Source organism: Maniola hyperantus, chromosome 16, assembly GCF_902806685.2.
Source record: "Maniola hyperantus chromosome 16, iAphHyp1.2, whole genome shotgun sequence".
Taxonomy (NCBI): domain Eukaryota; kingdom Metazoa; phylum Arthropoda; class Insecta; order Lepidoptera; family Nymphalidae; genus Maniola; species Maniola hyperantus.
In genome coordinates, this window is record NC_048551.1 from 11,509,197 (window position 1) to 11,529,766 (window position 20,570).

The window sequence follows — 20,570 nt, forward strand, 5'->3', positions numbered from 1 at the left end:
GGATTTGTTGGAAACACAGGGGAAACGTAATTGGATAGAAGAATGGCGTAACCATAGAGCAGAAACAAAGAGGAGATGTTGTATTAAGATTTCCCTATGAAATATCGAGTGACATTTTGCGGGGTGAGGGGTTGTGGAACGCCGCCCACTTCTCAATTTTCCATCTGCGGGTTAGTAGCAAAACTACTCGCTTAGCGACCTAACATCGATATATTGATGTCACTACATAGTTCAGCTATCTCACACTAGATGTCAATAAGTGTAGAAATTACGTATAAAATTACTTACAAATGAAATGTGATACCATTCATAGCATCAGAACGTCTGTCTGAATAACTTTGACACGATAAAACACAACACTTCATCCTTTTGTTCTTAAAAACGCGAAAACACACCGATACTACGAGTCTCAATATATGTGAACCTGACGAACGCAGACAGCATACTAACTAAGGCCCCGCCCACAGTGATGACGTCAGGACCTAGTTGAAAATCACAGTGCACAGTTGCTTAGGCCAACTCCTCTTTGTTTCTGCTCTATGGGCGTAACCGATGGATAAATGGGGGTTTATTTATTGTTAAATTTGAGCCTCAATAGCTCAACCGGTATAGGAGTGGACTGAAAACCGAAAGGTCGACGGTTCAAACCCCGCCCGTTGCACTATTGTCGTACCTACTCCTAGCACAAGCCTGACGCTTAGTTGGAGAGGAAAGGGGAATATTAGTCATTTAACATGGCTAATATTATTTTAAAAAAAAAAAAAATTTGCTTGATTCTAATTCGAACCGTTAGAAAGAAAGAAAACTTTTATTTGATCACAATACTACAATAAACCTTAAAAGCTAATTAAGTCAATCTACATAATTAAACTGATAAGTAGGATATATTATATTGCCATTCAGGCAGAGTGAATTAGAGAGAGGGATAATGTCTCAAATATAAGGCTATCATCATCATCATCAACCGATAGACGTCCACTGCTGGACACAGGTCTCTTGTAGAGACTTCCACACGCCACGGTCTTGCGCCGCCTGAATCCAGCGGCTCCCTGCGACTTATCTGATGTCTTCCGTCCACCTAGTGGGGGGTCTTCTAACACTGAGTCTTCCGGTGCGAGGTCGCCATTCCAGTACCTTGGGACCCCAACATCTATCGGTTGTACGAACTATGTGCCCTGACCATTGCCACTTCAGCTTTGAGCTATGTCGGTTACTCTAGTTCACTTACGGATCTCTCTACGGATTTGATCACGTAGAGTCTCCAAGCATAGCTCTCTCCATCGCCCGCTGAGTGACTCTGAGCTTTCTTATGAGGCCCATAGTTAGCGACCATGTCTCGGATCCATGTCATCACTGGCAACACGCACTGTTCGCATAATAAAAATATTTTAAAACGAACATATTCAGCAAATAAAAATATTTTAAAACGAACATATTCTTTAAAACTGCAGAGACAAAACAAAATGAATACTCGCAAAGGAATTCGCGTGGGCCACAGTCAGATTTAATTTCCGGATTTTTATGAAAATATTATACAACATCTGACGCCATGGAGTTAAAAGGGGAAAACAAAATGTTGACTTGGAAATACAGTTGTTTTGACGAAATTTTAAATTACAATTAAGTACTTAAAATGATGTTTAGATTAACTGATTTTAATTTATTTTTTATTTTATTTAAGACGATGCTCCTAGCATGACAAAAGAGTTGAAGATCGCAGACCCAGATGTCTAGCAGTGGACGTCTATCGGTTGGTGATGATGCTGACTTTACTAGGTCCATGGAAATGTTATGGTGAGTAATTTTGATGCTGCTATCTAAACAACCGGAAGGAAAGAAATAACATTTAAAAAATATTGTCCCACTTAATATCACTAGAGGTACCATATTATGGTATACTCTGGTGTCAGTCTGGTCTACAAATTACAAGCCTCAATAGCTCAACCGGTAAAGGAGTGGACTGAAAACCGAAAGGTCGACGGTTCAAACCCCTCCCGTTGCACTATTTTCGTACCTACTCTTAGCACAAGCTTGATGCTTAGTTGGAGAGGAAAGGGGAATATTAATCATTTAACATGGCGAATATTCTTTAAAAAAATCCAACAACAAATTCGAATCTCTTTAGAGCGCTATATAAGGAGTTTCTCTGAAGGATAAGATCCGAAATAAAGAGGTCAGAAGAAGAACCCCTTGGTGCTCTTACAGCTTTGCTGTCATAGTAAAAAAAATTTATAATAATATATTCTATCAAAATAATTACTAACTTTACTTTTTTTGGCCGGCATTTTAAAATTTTGGTACCTACGTTTGAATTATCTTTCTATCAAAATTATTTTTTAATCAATCTTTTCCCAAACAAAAAGTGTGTAAGTAATAATAACGTTTCTGATAAATTAAAAAAGGTAAACTCGTGAAATTCTATTTCATTTATTACTTGTTTGTGGTAAATTACAGTTACAGCTACAATGAATAAATGGGTTAAATGTATTAAGGCCTGCTATTTATTGGACTTTAGTATTTTCTCGACATTTTCATCACAATCTTTTTATGGTGCTCTATTAATTCTTAATCTGTTTTACATTTCTAACTATTCATTTTAAGTAATACAAAGAGTTTTTTAAATAACATTCTAAATAAACAAGCAAACTAAAGCATATTTTCTAGAGGTATTTAAGATTTTTTTTAAAGTTCTTGTAAAGAAAGTTCTTTTAAAGTTTTTTTTAAAGTGTGTGTGCCCCTTCGTAGCGCTAGATTTGAATACAGGTAGGCAGGCCTACCGCTGCGGTTTGACAACACGACAGACTATTAGGACTTCATCAGCTCGATTGCAGGAAAACTGCATCAAACAATTTTACAATCGCAATCGTTGTGATTGACAGAATTTATAGTATTCTTGTTGCAGCAATATATTGTAGCCAATAGTGAGCAAGCATCAATCAATCAGAGGTGATTGTGATCGTGACAGTGTAGCTGTAAAGGTGCTGAACTATTTCTTTCGAAGCATCTTATTTTCCTCATTACCTTTTTCAACTTGCCAAATGACACACATAAATTCAATAAAATAAAATAAAATCAATACCTACTGTAAAAATAAAATTAAAAAAAATTAAGTTTGCAATGTGACTTCTACACGTAAAAGCTTATTTCGCTCATTATCTTAACCAATCTGGGAACTTAACACAATAACAAAAAAAAAACTGCGTAAAGGGGCTTTACTAACGTAAACGAATATATCATCGTTATACCGGACTGGCCAATTTACTTTGAAATTCATAAGGTTTGGCCACACAAAAAGCGAGAGGGTAGCGACGTGCAACGGAATGTCCAACGCGACTTTTGTAATGTAAAAGCTGCAATATGTAGCCTATTGATGTAAAAAGGCACTAATTGCCTTGGTTTTGGTCAAAACAATAGACCACCAATCAGAGCTGGCGCGCACCACGCTGCGGTGAGTTGCGATGCGTTTTAAAATCCGTAAATTTAAATTTAAATCTATCAAAATCCGGTGCGGAATTAATTCCGCAGTGCACGCGCTTCCATATAGTTCTATAGTTCACAGATTTTGCGGGGGGGAAAACGTACGGAAATTTACCGTGGTGCGCGCTAGCTCTCAGTAAAAGAAGAAATGCGACTCGTTTAATGTTGCCTGTTATAACTAGTATTCCAACGCTGCGCTTTCCGGTGCGTGGTTGCCATTCCAGCACCTTGGGACCCCAACGTCTATCGGTGTGAATGTGATATTAGTCTGTACCTACGATTTAACGACCTCTCTGGCGCAGTGGTAAGCACTGTGGTCTTATTAGTGGTCGTCAAACAGGAACGAGGATTCAGGATCAAACCGAGAGTTTCTTTCCCTCACTCTAGGTCACTCTGACCATGCTGTTGCAATCGCACGTCACCGCGCGCCGTCACGCTCTGCGTGTACCCAAGCCTTACGGGATTAAATCCACACGAGCCGGAGTCTTGTTACCGAACAAAACAGCGGCTGTATCAATTTTTTGTGATTGAAATTTTGGAATTTTTCCGTTTGTTCGTTATGTTTGAACCCAGGGACGATAGGCTGAAATCCCAATTAAGCTTGTGAATTTATGTTTACTTGTTCGGTATTGTTAATTGTGATTTCACCAAAATTATTATACTTAGGACTTTTATAGAAAATACTAGATGATGCTCGCGACTTCTTCCACGTGGATAGATATAGGTTTTGATCCCACGATTAAACGATCAACGAAATATTAAACTTTTGCTTTATAATAATAGTGTCGATTTCTGTTTATTAGAGGCAGTAATCTAAATTACTGCCTCTGAACTGCTGTACCTCAATCCTCAGTTTTCTTTATCCATTCTTCTCCATCTAGATTCTAAAAGGATGAAACGCACAGCAAAACATAGGAGTTAGTAATTGTAATTATAACGTAAGTGAGCACTAAGAAAGGATTTTTTTTTAAATCTGACTGCAAATGGAAAATCTAAAATTTCACATAGCATTATGATTAATGACCATTTCCACAAAGTATAATTCGCTTCAAGCTTCAGCTTTAGTTTTAAGTTTGCGTAATAATTTATCACCACTATATCTTACAAATCCAACATCTGACTATCAAAAAGAGTAACCTATTTTGAATAAATCATTTGACTTTGACTCAATTCGCTGCCAATATGAATCGACCCTAATGGGGTAAGGTGCATATAAATTACTAGCTTACGTTCGCGACTTCGGCCGCACGGACTACATAAATTTCAAACCCCTATTTAACCCACTTGGGGGTGGAATTTCGAAAAATTCCCTCTCAGTGAAATACCTACTCTTTACAAAGAACACACCCTCCAAATTTTATATCTCTAGGACCAGCAGTTTAGGATGTGCGTTGATATAATATAAGTCAGTCAGTCAGTCAGGACTTTGAATTTTATATATATAGATGACATGTTATGAAACTTTTGTTATACATAATGCCCAAATTGTTTACCTTGAAATCTCCACAAAATGTTATTAATTTATATATTCCGGATCCACCTTTACAGACGGTATATTATGATTAGAAATCCAATCAGGTACGCAGCTAGTTTTAGAAATACCAATAATAATCAATAAATTATTCGTCGGCTAGGTGTATTGTGCCCGAAGTATAACCAAAACAAATGAACCTTTGCCAATTTATTATGATAAAACATTCCCCAATTTACGTTTCAAGAGATTCAAAGCGGAATCGACTTGTAAACAAATTTCGCCAGCACCTTACAAAGTAAATACAAACAACAGCTATTAGTAGGTACTGTTATTATGAGGAATAGCTCTATACAAAATCACGACCTTTTGTTGTTTGAGTTACAAGTTTACTGTTTACTAGGTAACTCAAATACCTCGTTTACCTCAGTTTAATTAGAACAACTTCAATGTGACTTCGATGGTTGATATCGCCTAGCAAATGGGTACCTCTCTTTGCAAGGGAGACGAAAATTGGTATTCAGGCTTTCGGTTAAGAATACATATTTCACGATTTTTGAAAATCCTACTGCTAAGGGCTTAAATGGGGGATGAATGAAAGTCCGTCATTTTTCAAGTTATTTCCATGAAAATTGATATTTGGGTTTTCGGTTCCAAAATAAAAAAATACGTAGGTACCTATTTCAGGATTCTTGAAAATTCTACCCCCACTTTAGATTTTCTAAATTCCACTCGAGCGAAGCCGGGCGAGAAACTAGTGATACATAAAATAATATAACTAATATTACGACTGTAGCATTGATAATAAGTAGAGCATGAATACTTACAAGAACCGCACTGTTTATTACCTACCTCAAATACCATTTACCTCAGTTTAATTAGAACAGCTTCCGTGATGAATGGAAAATGGTCCCTCCCTTTGAAAGCGACTCAATATACGTCTCTGCCATAACATCGGACCACAGGGTCATATAAGCAACACCTCTATTTCCTCGAATACCTCGTTCATAGTAGGTAATAGATACCTACTGTGAACGAGGTGTTCGAGGAAATAGAGGTAATGTAGTTTCCATTGCAATCTAACTGGATCTACTTATATCCAGTTAGATTACATCCAGTTCCAGTTCCATTCCAGTTAGTTTCCATTGTAATCTAACTGGATCTATATCCAGTTAAATTACAATGGAAACTACACTAATTTGATTATAAACCTATGGTCCGCGACAAGTTGAGATGGCAATCGGGGTGTGAGGCGGGGTTCGTTCCGTCCCCGATTGCCACATCAACCTGTCACGTAAGTGCTATATATACCTATAGGTTATCCATCAAAGTATTTTCTGCTTGATTTCATTTCTGAGGTAGGTAAAGATAAATAAAAGAGATATTTGCAAAAGTACCAATTTATTATTTCACAGTTTATTGGAATAATACATGAATGTTAAAATATCTATGGGACTATAATATTATATTTACATTACGATAAAATAATATTCATACTCATTACATTATATCTTATTCCCTAAAACTCACATAAAGTAAATGGTAAAGTAAAACATTTAAAATAGCACTTACTCAAAATTATAATAAAAATAAAAATATTCTAAAAGTAATAAATGATGGGGTAGGCATTACCTTTTTACCCATATGAAGTACATATTATTATAATAAGCTTTATTTGGAATGTAAAACTAAGGAATACAAAGGTGAGGTGATGAGGAACAAAATGCTTATGCCTTATGCCCGAATCAGTTATTTCTATTTGTGATTATTAAAAAGACTCGACTCTAATCCACTCCGTCTGTTTGCGCTGGCCTTAAGGTTTTCGTTTGAAGGTATACGTATATACTATAATCATCGACATCAGGCGAGTCGCAGGGAACCGCTGGATTCAGGCGGCGCAAGGCCGTGGCGTGTGGAAGTCGCTACAAGAGACCTATGTCCAGCAGTGGACTTCTATCGGTTGTTGATGATGATGATAAAAATGTATAACTGAGTAATTGACTTTCAATGTTATAAGTAGGTATTTAATGCGTTTCCCGAGTTCAGTCCCCTAAAAATAAATCAGAGATTCCGCCCAAGAAGCGGTAGCAGGGTTTTCTAACCTTCAACAATAAAAGAAAAATTTAAATTTTTTTGTTTAATTAATATCTCTCATATTAATCTCACAATTAGATTTATACCTAATGGCTTTTTAATAGAATCTTAAACGAAGTTTCTTTAACGTATTTTTAATTAATAGATTTACATAAATCTTTTAAAGTAAAACACTAAGTTATTCTTTGGTACATTAATCACTTCGTACCTGCATACTCTTACTAACAGCTATGATTGTATAGATAAGCGAAACTTCAAGAAATGGAACGTGAAAATTAACAAACTTAAAGTCTAACACAGTCTTTGATTTAACGTTAAAGTTACTAAGCGCCTAAAGTTATTTACACGAGAATTTTAAGCAACATAAAATAAGAAGATTAATTTATCGTGAAATCTTTAAACAACTTGGAAAGTCAAAGGATTTTATCAATTTATCTTCGAACAAATTATTTGTTTTTAATTAATATAATTTCTAACGATAGAATAATATGAACATAGTTTTACACTTTGATCTGAAGTCTTAGTATAACCACAGAATATTTTAATGGTGTAACTGTCTAGATAAGATGTCCTTTTCCCATCAGAGAGCGTTATGAAAGGGATAGCAATACAGTCATGTGGACCTATCATTTTGTGTTAGTTTAGAAATTGTGTACAACAGAATTAGCTACATTGTCTATATAATGTATTTATACATTTATTAACTGAATCACTACATTCACATTGCCCACTGATCGTAAAATAATAAACAGGTGTACGTGACGTAAATACAGAGGTCTTGTCCCTGGTCTCTAAGGGACTCTATAACCTGGCCTGTGTCAGGTAGATTAATAAGGCCATAGCCCGTAACTATTTACATTCCTACAGGGAAATAAAGGTTGTAACCAGAACGCTATCTAGCAAAACTTTAGCGTTATTTTTGTACCTACTATCTAAACACAATCCAATACCAATAACCATTAGCCTCATTTTGTAGTTTTAGTGATTTAGTAAATTTTAAAACCCACTTTATGATAGTTCTAATAAGATATAGAACTTAACGTTATTGTTATAACTATCTAAACACAATCCAATAAAATAACCATTTGCCTTATTTTGCAGTTTTAGTGATCCAGTATTTTTCAAACCCCGCTATACATTGCAACCACGTAATGTATAGCGTGCAAAACTGGGGTCAATGCCCCACCTACGACGTGGCATTGACTCCGGCCTACTTCCGCAACGTTCGTTGACCTCTAGCGTCAGTCAGATGTTTTATTTGAAATATGACGTGAACTTTTACAAAATATAAATATTATTTATTTACTTTTCGCAGTTTTTTATGGTATCATATCAGTAATCATCAGTACTTTATCCTGTCTTCGTTTTTGCTAGCGTTCAGTACCCGTAGTACAAGATTTTACGTCTCACCAAACCAAACCAAATTCGAGAGTCGAAATACTTCCGCGTTACAGTAAACCTGAATAAATTTCCCAGGCCTGTAGTTCCCCCGTGAGAATAATTGTAAAGCTGATCTTATCCTAATATTATGTGCTTGTAGGAGATTGCTGTACATTTTGTATGGAAATGCTCCATTTTAATGTTATTAAAAATTTAAACTCGCTTCTTTCACGCCTTGATTCGCATATAAAATAGACTCACTTTATTTACATTAGCTATAATACTAAACTGAAAATTATTTAAAAATCTTCGCAAATATCTATTGCTAATTTAAAAGAGAGATAGGTCCGTTAAACCTAACTTTAAAAAAATTGAGAAAGTCTATGATTAAAAGGAAATCTTACTTAAATACTTCATTAAAAAGAATTGATACTTATTAATAAAGAAACTGTGTACTTAATAAAGAATCTCGAATAAAAACACTAAAAATAAATAAAAATAAATCTACAACATACATTTATAAAGTGTAGAGGCTAATAAATTATTTATTGACCTTCAGTTAATCCTAATTCAAGGCAAACCTTATTCCTACATTACAAGAACAACTGTTAAAGGTTCTCGAACAAAACTTGAAAATGTTTGTGTACACTTAAAACTTTGTACACCGCTACAAGATCTTCGCTAGAGTGTATAATGCTATCAGACTCAGGGTTGACACTAAGCACTTTCCGGAGCCCGAAGTTTTATAATATTTGACTTCGTCTTGCGTCGGCGGAGAGTATGACGCCTCGAAGCCAAGTTTGCTAGCACAGGGAAGCATGTCAACAGGGATTTCCATTAGTTTCCTACGGTACTCTATCTTAGAAACGTCCAAACCGTTTTCCTGATCCTGCATAGCGTCATCGTAATTTACATCCTCATCAAAGAACTCTTCTTCCTCATCGATTTTGTCTTCCTTTTTGTTAACCACAGGAATTATTTTAAGGTTCGTATCCGATTTGGAAGTTTTGATGGTACCTAGGTTCGCTTTTAGTTTAATATCCATGATGCAATTGAGACGGTCTAAAGAGGCCCTTACTCGCTTGCTACGGGTTTCGTTACGTAGTTTGTGCAGCCATGATAGGCGGCAGTCGCAGGTCAGCTTGTTACCTGTTAAAAGATAAAATCTTGTTTAATTTCAAAGAAAACTTCCAAAATAGGTTACAGGGTTTTTGCTTGTAGATTGGTAAACATAATAGTTTGTTTGGAGGTTATAACTTTAAAAATAACATTAATGTAGTTTCTAATTGAATAAATCAGTTTATTGTCTTATTTTTTGCTAATGGATGTTAGTATAATCATATTAAAACAAAGAAGTTTATCTAAGAGTCCATTCTCCAGAGATCAGGCACAGAATTTTATTGGGCGAGCAGATTATAGCAGTGTTTAACATTACATGCACCTATTCGTCACATTTCGAATAGAACGTAGTTAAAACATAAGAAAATATTAATATTGTGGAGATCCAGAATTGAGAATAGAAATAAGAAGAGGGAATAGGCATTTTTAGGTTTTTAATATTCATCATAATTATTAAGATTATTAAGAAAATGATAAAACCTACCTAATGCAAGTAAAATTTTACCAGAGACAATAAATTGTGTGACTAAACGAAAAAGCAAATTAAAACTAGTCTTTTAATTCCAACTCCTACTACTGGTCCCATTAAATCATACCCAACAATGCGAGTGTGGTAACGAACAATTTTGCGGCAAATATAATATCTCTCGACCGCGAAATACAGTCGCCATTAAAATGTCAGAGTGCAACAAACCATCATACATCACGCGCTGATTCATAGACTAGTTGCTACGAATGTATTAAGCTCATACAGGTACAAACAAAACTCATTTATGAACTCCTTTTAAACGAATTTCAACCCTAGCCTGAATCTATAGAATACGTTTTCGTTTGATTTCAAATGGGATTTTGTCCTTTAATCCGTGGCATGGATACGGAGTTGACTTTATGCACCCCTTCATGGGTGCAATAAATTTTTGTAGTGCACATTAACGGCCTAATGAATTTTATAGCGCCATAGTGGTATGAGTGTTTTATTGATACAGTGAAATTACTACTGCTAGTAATTACTATAGAATTATCATTCTTCGCAGTCAAACTCCAGCTTATTTTGTTACTCGATGATGCCCGCGACTACGTCCGCATGGATTTAGGTTTTTAAAAATCCTCAAAGTCAAAGTCAAATGATTTATTCAAAATAGGTAATTAATAACTCTTTTTGATGGTCAGATGTTGGATTTCTAAGATATAGTGGTGATAATTATTACGCAAACTTAAAACTAAAGCTACGAGTGGGAACTCTTTAATTTTCCGGGATAAAAGTTATATATGTCTTTACCAGGGATGAAAGCTAATTCATGACTAAATTCAACTTCAACAATAAACTCTTAATGCAGGCAAAGAAAATCATTTGTACCTACTATTTTAACAAAAAGAATACTTGACAGTTACTTAAACTTTCATTACGAGTTAGAACAAAAATCTTGGATCCATTTGAGACAAAAGAATCTCAAATGAAATGTTTACGAAAAGACACTACGACCCCATTAAATTTTTATGAACTTTTAGAAGTTAATTTAGAAAATAGTCTCTTCAACGCGTTAATACACTTACTAGGAGAAGATACCAATGCAAGATTGATGAGCTTAGAGAAGTTCTGAGACACGAATCATACCACGACACGAAACATACGAAAGTAGTTGACTGCTACGATAAATTAGGCAAGTAATAAACATATTACTAACTAGCTTATGCTCACGACTACACAAATTTCAAACCCCTATTTCACCCCCTTAGGGGTTGAATTTTCAAAAATACTTTCTTAGCGGATGCCTACGTCATAATAGATATCTGTATGCCAAATTTCAGCCCGATCGGTCCAGTAAGAAGTTTGAGCTGTGCGTTGATAGATCAGTCAGTCAGTCAGTCAGTCACCTTTCCTTTTATATCATCATCATCATCATCATGATCAACCCATCGCCGGCTCACTACAGAGCACGGGTCTCCTCTCAGAGTGAGAAGGGTTTTGGCCATAGTCTGCCACGCTGGCCAAGTGCGGATTGGCAGACTTCACTCACCTTTGAGAACATTATGGAGAACTCTCAGGCATGCAGGTTTCCTCACGATGTTTTCCTTCACCGTTAAAGCAAGTGATATTTTAATTACTTAAAACGCATATAACTCCGAAAAGTTAGAGGTGCGTGCCCGGGATCGAACCCCCGACCTCCGATTGGAAGGCGGACGTCCTAACCACTAGGCTACCAAAGCTTCCTTCCTTTTATATATTTAGATATAATACTTTGGAAGGAAATGGAGGAGGCCTATGTCAATAGACACATTGGAGATCTCACTTAGATTAACTAAATACTTAGTTTATCAGGAATCCTTACTTAGAACACTACGTCTACATTGTTGTCGGTGTAATTTACACTTTATGTCTATTAAATAGTTTATTGTAGTCAATTTGAATAAACACCAGACTTCGTGCGTATAATTAACTCATACTAAAGTTCTACTCATAATAAGTGTTTGAAGTACAGAACTATTCAAAACATTCATAGCGCAGTACATAGACATGAAGCTGTCTGGGACAGGTACAATTTACTTAGTTCTAATAACAGTTTCAACTTTCAAACCTTTTATTAAATACCTATTAGATACTACCTATTTCAACTAGAGGATGCCCGTGTGAGATTTTTGTATAAAGAAGAGAGAGAAGTTAAGACAGTGGGCTTTAATAGTGATGGCTAATAACATCTAATGATGACTAACCAAAGTTATCATCTATCAATTATTAATTGAAATGTAGGTAGTTGTAAATTTTGTCAGGTAAGGCCAATATTAAGTTATTAAAATCAAGCAAAGCATCTGCTGTATTATCTGTGATGATAAATTAAATCCAATGATTACTAATGAAAGTTATCATTTATCAATTATTTGTCAGGTAAGGCCAAATACTAAGTAATTAAAAAATCAAGCAAAGCATCTGCTGTATTATTTCAAAGTAAGAACCCTAATCATCTAAACAGGCTTCTATAATAATTAGAAGCTAACAACCTAGTGTTTACTTTTATCTCAATGTATAAAATAAATAGCACAAGAGGGTAGGTTATAAATACAGAAGTAAAACCAACCAAGTCGAATAATAATTAATCATTTATTGAAAGATTTTTAATACTTTAATCTTTATAGACCTATCTGTATTTTGTTGTATTTCTCAGCATAGGTCTATTTCATATTTAAATGAATCTACCACCCGTTTCCAAAGGTGTTTCGTTGTGGAGAAGAAATGGGCAAAGAAACTCCACAACACACATCTTTTAAAAGCATTACAACATTCCATAATACATAACATAATATCTAAACATATTTGGTACATGGTTATAATAACTAAACCTTTATAAGGCAAGTGATTACAATAAAATATAAGAATACTTAACTTTAGTAACTCTGTCGCCTTTGTTTACTCTGAAGTCACATCACTTCACTAGACTAAGGCTGTAGTTAACACGAGGAGTTATAATACGAGACTGCCCCTTTATCGATGTGTGTCCCGTTTTTATCCTCTCTCCATTGTAAACCAACCACAGGCCACCGTCACATGACATCTTTAATAATTATTTATGTTGGTACAATGGTAGGTACCATTGTACCAACATTGAGATTGTTGACATTATTATTAATTTACTTAAATAATATTATTTGCAACATGTATTGACGGTTTACTTATTATTGTTTTACTACATTAATTAATGCCATACTCTATTGATGATTTACATATTATTTCACATAATTTCTATAGACAACTGTATTTTAAATCCAGCCATATCCTGTCAATCCTAGTATGTTGTCAGTATTTACTTTACAATAAATAATTAGTCATATGTATCGATAATTTACATAATATTATTTTTCGTATTGTCACATTCCTAGATATTAAATTGGACAACAATAAAGAATATAAGATACTACTAAATCATAACCTTTCGGGTTGGGTAACATTGACGTTGATATCCTGTCGCGGGATAACGATTCTGTTTAAATTATTACTACAAATATTTATTGTAGACTCCAAGTTTATGATTGGGTCAATTCTAGCATAATAATTATGTATCCAATTTTATCGTAATATAACACGGCCATACTGACAAGTACTTCGTTCCCGAAGTACATAGGGAAATTAGAAAGAAAAGAAAAAAATCTAGCTAAGAGCTAAATAAAAAAAATAACTGTAAGCTAAAAAGATCTATAAGCTAAGGAAGATCTATAAGCTAAAAAGATCTATAAGCTACAGCTACCTAGTTTAACTGTCCCTAACTGGCTGCGCCCCATAATTTAATGTTTAAAAATTATTTTTTTTGTATAATATGTATAGTTTTTTTTTTTATTATTATTAGTTTTTTAAAGCAAGGGGTCTTGTACTAGACTCTTGCCCAGTAGAGGTCATTACTAGACCTCGCTACTTACTGGCACCGTCCGAACAAGCCGTCTAACATTACCAACCAATATTTTTTAACATTTTTTTTTTTTTTTTTTTTTTTTTAATTGGTACTAGTAATGATTAGTGCCAGCAGCCCTAACTAACTGGCCTAACCGCTGCCCCCCCATAAATGGGTCTTGTACTAGACTCTTGCCCAGTAGAGGTCATTACTACACCTCGCTACTTACTGGCACCGTCCGAACAAGCCGTCTAACATTACTAACCAATTTTTTTTTTTTATTCGTTTGTTTGTTTTTTTTTTTTATTGGTACTAGTAATGATTAGTGCCGGGCAGCCTAACTAACTGGCCTAACCGCTGCCGCCCCATAAATGGGTCTTGTACTAGACTCTTGCCCAGTAGAGGTTATTACTAGACCTCGCTACTTACTGGCACCGTCCGAACAAGCCGTCTAACATTACTAACCAATATTTTTTAACTCTTTTTTTTTTTTTTATTGGTACTAGTAATGATTAGTGCCAGGCAGCCTAACTAACTGGCCTAACCGCTGCCGCCCCATAAATGGGTCTTGTACTAGACTCTTGCCCAGTAGAGGTCATTACCTAGACCTCGCTACTTACTGGTACCGTCCGAACAAGCCGTCTAACATTACTAACCCTTTTTTTTTTTTTGTTTTTTTTTTTTTTTTTTGGGTCTAGTAATGATTAGTGCCGGGCAGCCTAACTACCTAGCTAACTGTCTGCCGCCCCCATAAATGGGTCTCGTACCAGGACATTACTGAATTATCACCAATAAGATGTATCACACCAATGGTGTAATACCAGCACTGTCAAGTCGAGCCGTCTAACATTACCCGACCAATGAAAAGGGCAATGATTAGTGCCAGGCAGACCTAACTAACCTAACTCCCTTTGTTTTATATGTTTGAATAATAAAAATTGTCCCCTTTGGGAATAATAACATCCGTTTCATACGGGAATAAAAAAATTGTCCCCTTTGGGAATAATAACATCCGTTCCATACGGGAATAATAGCATTTGTCCCATTCGGGGATAATCATTGGATTTTTTTTTTTTTTTTTTTTTTTTTTTTTTTTTTTTTTTTTTTTTTTTGTTTTTTTTTTTTGTTGGTTGCTACATTCGGGAGTCTTAACATTTTGTCACATTGTGAGTCTTAACATTTTGTATCCATTGAGCATATTTTTTTTTTTTTCTTCCTCTGTTCTGTCATTTAGCATAAATTATTAGTATGTTTTATTACCATTCGGCCATCTTGATAAGTACTTCGTTCCCGAAGTACATAGAAAAATAGAAAAATGCAGCCAGTGAACTTAAATGAACAGCGGCAACAAAAGTACCGACATAAAAAAAAAAATAAGATTGCTCCATTCACAAAACGATATTCAATGATTCAATGTCAATGTTACTGTCATAAAAACCAGGATAGCCAGACGTCAGACCGAAATCAGAGTAGAATAGAATATGTTTTCTTTGTTGTTACCAAACAATGTTCCCCAATGTTAATATGTATACGGTTACTACTATTACGGTTAAAGAACTTTATTCTCACTAAGAAATAAATTCACTTACATGAGAAATTTAACAAATAAACAGTAGGTATCTTATCCACACATCCACTGCGATTTTATACAAAATAAAGTGGGTAGAAATAGAATTGGCAAAACACGGATTACTAGAAACGGCTTGGTAGTAGTATAATAGTTATAATATCTGTACCTATGTGTATGTATTACATATGTATTATAGTAAGTATAGGGTTTATAGTATATATAAATGTATACATATATCGCACCGACGACACACTGTCGCAACCCAAAACATGTCAAATTTGAGTGACTGACTAACTGTCGTGATACCCTAACCAATATTTCATCATCTTTAGTTACATCTAAATTCGACGAAGAAGGACGTGACAGTTTACTGTTTAGACCGCATTAATTCAAATTGGAACGATATTGTTGAATCAGGTATGTAAAAGTTCAACTATGAATTCGAGTTAATACAATATAGCTGATTTAAACCTAAATAGATATTTCTAGTGTGTAGGTGTATTTCTAGTTATTACACTATTATCGATTCACAGAAATGAAATTTAAAATAGTATTTTCACTTAAGACACCCTTATTGGTTTAGTAAGTAATTTTAATGTGAATTAAATTGTGACCAGTGGGGTAGTAATTTTAATGTGAAGCTGGAAACCAAACGTTATTTTTCTGTTGCTTTGACACCAGCATAAACAATTAAACAAAAATATTAAAAGACGAAAGAACTGCTCGACAAAATATGATTCCCAGGACCTATTATGAATCTTACTTGCGAAGTTTGACTGGTTGATTTTAAGTACTTAAATAAAAAATATTGCTGTCATTTTGATGCTAATTATTAGAAACAGACTGATGTAAAACTAGTTTAAGCATACTATTATTATAGAAATACTATTATTTAATTTTGCCTAGCTCCAATTTAGTGACTACGTACAATTACTGTGCAGTTACAACAATAGCTGATTATTTAAGTTAAAAAAAATATTTTGATTGGCTCTGTTTTTTTTTTTTTTGTATTCAAGACAAATTTTGTTTATTGTTTTGGAAGGTTTTTTTTTTGTTGAAAAAGGCAGAAATTGTTGAAATTAAATTATTACTTTTTATAAATAAAAACTGATTATCTGATTGAATTTTCTTGATTATCTGGTTTTATTCATCAATGTTCAAACCTGAATGTGAAAATTATTTTTTTTGGAGGGAGCTATAAAACTTAAAACTAAATTAAATAATTGTTGTAACTACAAAATTATACTCAAAACCATAAGGAAAAAGTCAACCATTATTTATAGTAACTCAAAAATTTTCAGCAATAACTATACAACTAAAAATAATTACTCTTTCTGAAAACTTTTTTTTTTTTTTAGCAATACAGTCTTAACTCAAAAATTGCGAATTACAGTTACTACCTGTAACTTTGAAATAATTAGTAAATGATAATTGCGTTAATATTATTTATAAACCTTATAAAGTATTCACTTTTTTATAATCTATAACAGGAAGTGAATAATCAGTTTTTCGTCGATTCTGAAAAAGTCATTCTCTGAGTCACGACACCACTGCATCACCAGTGCGACACGTATATTTAAAAATGTTTATATGTTTGTATTTTATTTTTATTTTTATAGTCATGTATGTGAATTTAGTATGAAAATATATTGTAGTTATATTTATATGTAACTATGTAATGTAGCATATGGTTTTTTTTTTTTTTTTGAGGTATTATTGTAAGTAGGTTATATTATTGAAACCATTTATTGAGTAGTATTAAGTCATTTTGTGCATCTGTGATGATTGTGTGTATTGAGTTGCCATAGTAAAATAAACATGTATCATCAGCGTACAACAGTATTTGATCCCTGAGGAACGCCAAATGTACAAACAGGTTTTGGTTTACTCCTATGATCTCCAGTTTTTTTTTTTATTACCGCTTGAATAAATATGTTCTTTATTTGATTTGTATGTATATCAAACAAACTCAAAACAGGAATAAATTAATAACACGTTGTAACGTAGGTATTTCCTAAAATAAAATGTGGGACGTATTATTATTTTTTGTTGGATGACCAATTGAAAAAAAAAATAGGTTCCTATTTACTTGATTGGTTTGTCAAAATAATAAGATAAAATAAAATCAGGTTCAACCTAACCTCAAAGTTTATTGCTGATATGTGGGAACAATAAGAATATTTTATTAAAAAGAAAATACTTTTGAAATGAGATATTTCGACAAAAGAAGATTAAATAAAACAAACTATATTTAAGGGGAATTATTCTTAAGCGAAGTTATAATAATATTATAGAGTTAAGAATAAAATTAATGTAAGAAATCTCAAAGAATTTGTAGTTGTATTATTATTATTATTAATTTGTATGTGGAAACAGTTTGGTAATCTTAATCCTTATTTATTAAAAAAAAATGTTAAATGTTATAATAATTTCACTGAGTAGAAAAAATTACTTGAGTAGGCAATCTGCTTTGCGTTGTTTTAAGAACGGATGGATAATCTCTTGTGTTGTTTTAAGAAAAGACAAATAGTTGAATTATTTTAAGAAGCAAAATAAATAAATATAGTTTATGTTTAAGTTGAATTAATCAGAATAAGTTAATTTCTTCAAGTTTTGAGCTGTAAGTACGGTGCGATTTCTTAAAAGCAAACCTACTGATTTGATTATTATTATTGTTTCGGTATATCATAACTTTCTAAATGATTTCACATTTACATATACTTTATCAAAAACCGTTCGGCCAATCTGACCTCTAACTAGACTTATTCTTATCCAAATAAATTATACCACAACACGTGGTTTATCTAACTAATTAAAATCTTTTATGATTACCCTCACAAAAACTTTTTCATAGAAACAATACCACAAAATCGTGGTTTTAAATTTACACTTTTCTTCACACACAACGCACAAAATTGTACTTAGCTTGATCAAACGACGCGACGTTTCAACCGGCGGTGCCACACCAGCACCAAGTGCCGCTGACAACAGAGTTGCCCCTCGCTTTGGGATCATCGGGCACCAACACCAAGTGTCACCGACGACAGGCGGCAGCCTGTCGCTTCGAGGAGAAGCCGTATCCACGATTGCTGAAAGCATTTGAAAAGTATTAGTATTTCGACAAGAAGAGTATCGTATCCCACTTCTGATGTGAGATTTTTGTATAAAGAAGAGAGAGAAGTTAAGACAGTGGGCTTTAATAGTGATGGCTAATAACATCTAATGATGACTAACCAAAGTTATCATCTATCAATTATTAATTGAAATGTAGGTAGTTGTAAATTTTGTCAGGTAAGGCCAATATTAAGTTATTAAAATCAAGCAAAGCATCTGCTGTATTATCTGTGATGATAAATTAAATCCAATGATTACTAATGAAAGTTATCATTTATCAATTATTTGTCAGGTAAGGCCAAATACTAAGTAATTAAAAAATCAAGCAAAGCATCTGCTGTATTATTTCAAAGTAAGAACCCTAATCATCTAAACAGGCTTCTATAATAATTAGAAGCTAACAACCTAGTGTTTACTTTTATCTCAATGTATAAAATAAATAGCACAAGAGGGTAGGTTATAAATACAGAAGTAAAACCAACCAAGTCGAATAATAATTAATCATTTATTGAAAGATTTTTAATACTTTAATCTTTATAGACCTATCTGTATTTTGTTGTATTTCTCAGCATAGGTCTATTTCATATTTAAATGAATCTACCACCCGTTTCCAAAGGTGTTTCGTTGTGGAGAAGAAATGGGCAAAGAAACTCCACAACACACATCTTTTAAAAGCATTACAACATTCCATAATACATAACATAATATCTAAACATATTTGGTACATGGTTATAATAACTAAACCTTTATAAGGCAAGTGATTACAATAAATATAAGAATACTTAACTTTAGTAACTCTGTCGCCTTTGTTTACTCTGAAGTCACATCACTTCACTAGACTAAGGCTGTAGTTAACACGAGGAGTTATAATACGAGACTGCCCCTTTATCGATGTGTGTCCCGTTTTTATCCTCTCTCCATTGTAAACCAACCACAGGCCACCGTCACATGACATCTTTAATAATTATTTATGTTGGTACAATGGTAGGTACCATTGTACCAACATTGAGATTGTTGACATTATTATTAATTTACTTAAATAATATTATTTGCAACATGTATTGACGGTTTACTTATTATTGTTTTACTACATTAATTAATGCCATACTCTATTGATGATTTACATATTATTTCACATAATTTCTATAGACAACTGTATTTTAAATCCAGCCATATCCTGTCAATCCTAGTATGTTGTCAGTATTTACTTTACAATAAATAATTAGTCATATGTATCGATAATTTACATAATATTATTTTTCGTATTGTCACATTCCTAGATATTAAATTGGACAACAATAAAGAATATAAGATACTACTAAATCATAACCTTTCGGGTTGGGTAACATTGACGTTGATATCCTGTCGCGGGATAACGATTCTGTTTAAATTATTACTACAAATATTTATTGTAGACTCCAAGTTTATGATTGGGTCAATTCTAGCATAATAATTATGTATCCAATTTTATCGTAATATAACACCCGCGACTTCGTCCACGTGGATTTAGGTTTAAAAAAATCCCGTGAGACCTCTTTGGTTTTCCGGTATAAAAAGTTGCCTATGTCAATTTTCGGGATGTAAGCTAAGCTCTGTACCAAATTTCATCAAAATGGGTTAAACTGATGGGCCATGAAAAGCTAGCAAACAGACAGATAGACACACTTTCGCATTTATAATATTAGTATGTATGTTAGTAGTAGTTAGTAGTGGTTAGGACATCCGCCTTCTAATCGGAGGTCGGGGGTTCGATCCCGGGCACGCACCTCTAACTTTTCGGAGTTATGTGCGTTTTAATTAATTAAATATCACTTGCTTTAACGGTGAAGGGAAACATCGTGAGGAAACCCGCATGCATTGATTTATTAACTAGTTAATAAATGAATGCCCGCATGCCTAAGAGTTCTCCATAATGTTCTCAAAGGTGTGTGAAGTCTACCAATCCGCACATGGCCAGCGTGGTAGA

The 20,570-nt window shown here is 33.8% G+C and overlaps 1 protein-coding gene across 1 annotated transcript in view; it reads right to left on the reverse strand.

The window, feature by feature from the left end:
* Window positions 1-8,899: 8,899 nt before the first annotated feature.
* LOC117989523 (connectin-like) overlaps window positions 8,900-20,570 on the reverse strand; it is a 40,787-nt gene continuing 29,116 nt past the window's right edge. Inside the window, exon 3 of the mRNA XM_034976897.2 lies at window positions 8,900-9,571. Within this exon, the coding sequence (XP_034832788.1) occupies window positions 9,090-9,571 (482 nt within the window). The 3' untranslated portion in view covers window positions 8,900-9,089. The remainder of the gene's footprint in view (window positions 9,572-20,570) is intronic.